This window comes from Myotis davidii, unplaced genomic scaffold (assembly GCF_000327345.1).
Source record: "Myotis davidii unplaced genomic scaffold, ASM32734v1 scaffold1007, whole genome shotgun sequence".
NCBI classification, from domain to species: domain Eukaryota; kingdom Metazoa; phylum Chordata; class Mammalia; order Chiroptera; family Vespertilionidae; genus Myotis; species Myotis davidii.
This window is the reverse complement of record NW_006298359.1, coordinates 479,793-485,516: the sequence shown is the minus strand read 5'-3', so window position 1 is coordinate 485,516 and position 5,724 is coordinate 479,793. Positions and strand designations below refer to the sequence as shown.

Here is a 5,724-nt window from a genome sequence, read left to right as displayed (position 1 = left end):
GCGCCCTGCCCGGGGCGGGAAGCAGCCTGCAGACAGCCCAGCCCGTTCTGAGTCTCGCAGCCGCCCCCCTGGGCAGCGAGCCCACGGGCTCCCTCCAAATTCCTGAGCCACAGGAGCTGGCTCAGAGCGGAAGGCGCTTCCTGCCCTCAGTCTTGGGGGGTCCCTGAGGCAGCATCAGGCAACCTGGACACAGCAGCTTGAGCACAAGCAGGACTGAGCAGCATCAGGGATGCGGACAGCGCCTGGAGGAGGGGGGCTGGTCGGAAAGGACTGGCAGGAGGTGTGGAGCCGCACCCCGAAACCCTCCAAGGCACCAGACCTCCCGACAGACAGACAAGCAACAGCACCTCAGCCTTTTCTCCACACTCACCCCCCACCCACCACCCCCGCTGCTTCCCGCCTTCTGCTCTCACGTGAGATCCATGGCACAGAACAGGCCTCCCCATGCGCCTCTCCTGTGCGTGACTCCTGGTCCCGCCTCTCCCACCACCGGCCCCTGGGCAACCACTGAGGGCGCCTCCCCTGGGCACCGCAGAGCTGCTCTCCTCTCCCTCCCGAACCCCCGCCGGTTATGTGCCAAATCCACACGCCCTACAGCGACCCGCTGGGACGGCTGCGCCGGCTCGCAGCTGCCCTCGTCCCTGGAGAATTGCCTGGACCCGTGGGAGCTACGCCGTCCCGACTCACACTCTGGACAGACGTCCACCAACGCCCGCCTGGTGCGGCCGCAGACACTGCCTCTGCCCGTGGCGCCGAGCGCTCAGCCGCATTCCCACACCCTGGCTTGGCTTCTCCCCTTTGCCATCCTGCTGGCCGCACGCCTTCTCCGCCCCATCAACCCCAGAGACAACTCCCGGGTGACCTGGCTTCAGACACTCCCAGGTGCTTGGGCCCCACCCCATCCTGGTCCTGCCTCGCTCCACGCCCCGCTCACACCTGCACCTTCCCTTCAGGGCAGCCGTCCAAGGCCTCTCAGATTTACCTCCACCTCCTGGTGCCACGCCCCTCACCAGCACCGCACTGTCGCTGCTCCCGCGGCCCAGCAGGCCAGGGCCAGGTGGGATGTTCCCAAAAGCCTCTGAGGTGTAGCTCCCTACCCAAAGTGCAACGCCTCCTGTTTCTCATATGTATGTATATTCATTTCAGAGGGAGAGGGAGAGGGAGAGGGAGAGAAAGAAACACCAGTGATCCCACAGAGAATCATGGATCTGCTGCCTCCTGCATGCCCCCTACTGGGGATCCAGCTCACACCCCAGCGACCAGAATCAAACCATGACCTCCTGGTCCATAGGTCATCGCTCAACCACATCATCTTCCATAACCTTTCACCGAATGCTGAGGGGGGGCCAAACTTCCCTCCCTTTGGGGAAATGCTCATGCAGATGGATTTATTCTCCTATCTCTCCTACCACCTGGGAAGGTGCATTTGTCACTCGTACTTGAGATAACGGGGAAGTGACAGATGGCGGTCAGGAGGAGAGAATGGGGTCTCAGCGATCTCCTCTGGGCTCGGCATCCAGCTGCCACTGCCTCCTCTGTGGGGACAGCCCGGGACTACAGAGAGAGGCAGTCCTGATGGGCTGTCGGGTCCGGTGTCCTCTCTTCCCCTGGCCCCACGGACCTAGACTGGTGAGTTTCTGCTGAGGGAGGGTGATGGACATGAGAGGGAGGGAGGGTGATGGACATGAGAGGGAGGGAGAGTGATGGATATGAGAGGGAGGGAGGGTGGTGGACATGAGTAGGAGGGAGGGTGATGGACATGAGAGGGAGGGAGGGCGATGGACATGAGAGGGAGGGAGGGTGGTGGACATGAGAGGAAGGGAGAGTGATGGATATGAGAGGGAGGGAGGGTGGTGGACATGAGAGGAAGGGAGAGTGATGGATATGAGAGGGAGGGAGGGTGGTGGACATGAGAGGAAGGGAGAGTGATGGATATGAGAGGGAGGGAGGGTGGTGGACATGAGAGGAAGGGAGAGTGATGGATATGAGAGGGAGGGAGGGTGGTGGACATGAGAGGAAGGGAGAGTGATGGATATGAGAGGGAGGGAGGGTGGTGGACATGAGAGGAAGGGAGAGTGATGGATATGAGAGGGAGGGAGGGTGGTGGACATGAGAGGAAGGGAGAGTGATGGATATGAGAGGGAGGGAGGGTGGTGGACATGAGAGGAAGGGAGAGTGATGGATATGAGAGGGAGGGAGGGTGGTGGACATGAGAGGAAGGGAGAGTGATGGATATGAGAGGGAGGGAGGGTGGTGGACATGAGAGGAAGGGAGAGTGATGGATATGAGAGGGAGGGAGGGTGGTGGACATGAGAGGAAGGGAGAGTGATGGATATGAGAGGGAGGGAGGGTGGTGGACATGAGAGGAAGGGAGAGTGATGGATATGAGAGGGAGGGAGGGTGGTGGACATGAGAGGAAGGGAGAGTGATGGATATGAGAGGGAGGGAGGGTGGTGGACATGAGAGGAAGGGAGAGTGATGGATATGAGAGGGAGGGAGGGTGGTGGACATGAGAGGAAGGGAGAGTGATGGATATGAGAGGGAGGGAGGGTGGTGGACATGAGAGGAAGGGAGAGTGATGGATATGAGAGGGAGGGAGGGTGGTGGACATGAGAGGAAGGGAGAGTGATGGATATGAGAGGGAGGGAGGGTGGTGGACATGAGAGGAAGGGAGAGTGATGGATATGAGAGGGAGGGAGGGTGGTGGACATGAGAGGAAGGGAGAGTGATGGATATGAGAGGGAGGGAGGGTGGTGGACATGAGAGGAAGGGAGAGTGATGGATATGAGAGGGAGGGAGGGTGGTGGACATGAGAGGAAGGGAGAGTGATGGATATGAGAGGGAGGGAGGGTGGTGGACATGAGAGGAAGGGAGAGTGATGGATATGAGAGGGAGGGAGGGTGGTGGACATGAGAGGAAGGGAGAGTGATGGATATGAGAGGGAGGGAGGGTGGTGGACATGAGAGGAAGGGAGAGTGATGGATATGAGAGGGAGGGAGGGTGGTGGACATGAGAGGAAGGGAGAGTGATGGATATGAGAGGGAGGGAGGGTGGTGGACATGAGAGGAAGGGAGAGTGATGGATATGAGAGGGAGGGAGGGTGGTGGACATGAGAGGAAGGGAGAGTGATGGATATGAGAGGGAGGGAGGGTGGTGGACATGAGAGGAAGGGAGAGTGATGGATATGAGAGGGAGGGAGGGTGGTGGACATGAGAGGAAGGGAGAGTGATGGATATGAGAGGGAGGGAGGGTGGTGGACATGAGAGGAAGGGAGAGTGATGGATATGAGAGGGAGGGAGGGTGGTGGACATGAGAGGAAGGGAGAGTGATGGATATGAGAGGGAGGGAGGGTGGTGGACATGAGAGGAAGGGAGAGTGATGGATATGAGAGGGAGGGAGGGTGGTGGACATGAGAGGAAGGGAGAGTGATGGATATGAGAGGGAGGGAGGGTGGTGGACATGAGAGGAAGGGAGAGTGATGGATATGAGAGGGAGGGAGGGTGGTGGACATGAGAGGAAGGGAGAGTGATGGATATGAGAGGGAGGGAGGGTGGTGGACATGAGAGGAAGGGAGAGTGATGGATATGAGAGGGAGGGAGGGTGGTGGACATGAGAGGAAGGGAGAGTGATGGATATGAGAGGGAGGGAGGGTGGTGGACATGAGAGGAAGGGAGAGTGATGGATATGAGAGGGAGGGAGGGTGGTGGACATGAGAGGAAGGGAGAGTGATGGATATGAGAGGGAGGGAGGGTGGTGGACATGAGAGGAAGGGAGAGTGATGGATATGAGAGGGAGGGAGGGTGGTGGACATGAGAGGAAGGGAGAGTGATGGATATGAGAGGGAGGGAGGGTGGTGGACATGAGAGGAAGGGAGAGTGATGGATATGAGAGGGAGGGAGGGTGGTGGACATGAGAGGAAGGGAGAGTGATGGATATGAGAGGGAGGGAGGGTGGTGGACATGAGAGGAAGGGAGAGTGATGGATATGAGAGGGAGGGAGGGTGGTGGACATGAGAGGAAGGGAGAGTGATGGATATGAGAGGGAGGGAGGGTGGTGGACATGAGAGGAAGGGAGAGTGATGGATATGAGAGGGAGGGAGGGTGGTGGACATGAGAGGAAGGGAGAGTGATGGATATGAGAGGGAGGGAGGGTGGTGGACATGAGAGGAAGGGAGAGTGATGGATATGAGAGGGAGGGAGGGTGGTGGACATGAGAGGAAGGGAGAGTGATGGATATGAGAGGGAGGGAGGGTGGTGGACATGAGAGGAAGGGAGAGTGATGGATATGAGAGGGAGGGAGGGTGGTGGACATGAGAGGAAGGGAGAGTGATGGATATGAGAGGGAGGGAGGGTGGTGGACATGAGAGGAAGGGAGAGTGATGGATATGAGAGGGAGGGAGGGTGGTGGACATGAGAGGAAGGGAGAGTGATGGATATGAGAGGGAGGGAGGGTGGTGGACATGAGAGGAAGGGAGAGTGATGGATATGAGAGGGAGGGAGGGTGGTGGACATGAGAGGAAGGGAGAGTGATGGATATGAGAGGGAGGGAGGGTGGTGGACATGAGAGGAAGGGAGAGTGATGGATATGAGAGGGAGGGAGGGTGGTGGACATGAGAGGAAGGGAGAGTGATGGATATGAGAGGGAGGGAGGGTGGTGGACATGAGAGGAAGGGAGAGTGATGGATATGAGAGGGAGGGAGGGTGGTGGACATGAGAGGAAGGGAGAGTGATGGATATGAGAGGGAGGGAGGGTGGTGGACATGAGAGGAAGGGAGAGTGATGGATATGAGAGGGAGGGAGGGTGGTGGACATGAGAGGAAGGGAGAGTGATGGATATGAGAGGGAGGGAGGGTGGTGGACATGAGAGGAAGGGAGAGTGATGGATATGAGAGGGAGGGAGGGTGGTGGACATGAGAGGAAGGGAGAGTGATGGATATGAGAGGGAGGGAGGGTGGTGGACATGAGAGGAAGGGAGAGTGATGGATATGAGAGGGAGGGAGGGTGGTGGACATGAGAGGAAGGGAGAGTGATGGATATGAGAGGGAGGGAGGGTGGTGGACATGAGTGGGAGGGAGGGAAAACTAGCTGTCACTCATTCTCATCAGCAGATAGCAAGAGTAAGACCTGTTCTTGCCGCCAAACGCCCTGGGTCCTTGGTGCCTTGTTGCCTGAGCCGGTTCTCTAGTCTTCCTTAGATTCTGTGAGTAACCAATGTCCTCCCAACAGCACACTTCTCTGTTTAAATTACATTTCTGTTTAAATCAGTTCCTGTTGTTTGAAACCAAAGAAATCCAAATCCTAAGAAGGAAGATAGAGGCTTTAGAAATATTATTTAAGCCGAAACCGGTTTGGCTCAGTGGATAGAGCATCAGCCTGCGGACTGAAGGGTCCCAGGTTCGATTCCGGTCAAGGGCATGTACCTGGGTTGCGGGCACATCCCCAGTGGGGGGTGTGCAGGAGGCAGCTGATCGATGTCTCTCTCTCATCGATGTTTCTAACTCTCTATCTCTCTCCCTTCCTCTCTGTAAAAAACCAATAAAATATATTTTTTTAAAAAAAGAAATATTATTTAAATATATTTGTATTGATTTCAGAGAAGAAGGGAGAGGGAGAGAGAAATAGAAACATCGATGATGAGAATCATTGATTGGCTGCCTCCTGCACACCTCACACTGGGGATCAAGCTCACAACCTGGGCAGGTGCCCTAAGCCGGAATCGAATCCA

At 56.9% G+C, this 5,724-nt stretch overlaps 1 protein-coding gene across 1 annotated transcript in view; it reads left to right on the top strand.

Annotated features, from left to right (window-relative positions):
• Positions 1-5,724, top strand: part of FLOT1 (flotillin 1) — a 48,394-nt gene that overhangs the window by 388 nt on the left and 42,282 nt on the right. The window contains exon 2 of the mRNA XM_006774060.2: positions 598-882. Coding sequence (XP_006774123.1) covers positions 598-882 — 285 coding nt within the window. The remainder of the gene's footprint in view (positions 1-597; positions 883-5,724) is intronic.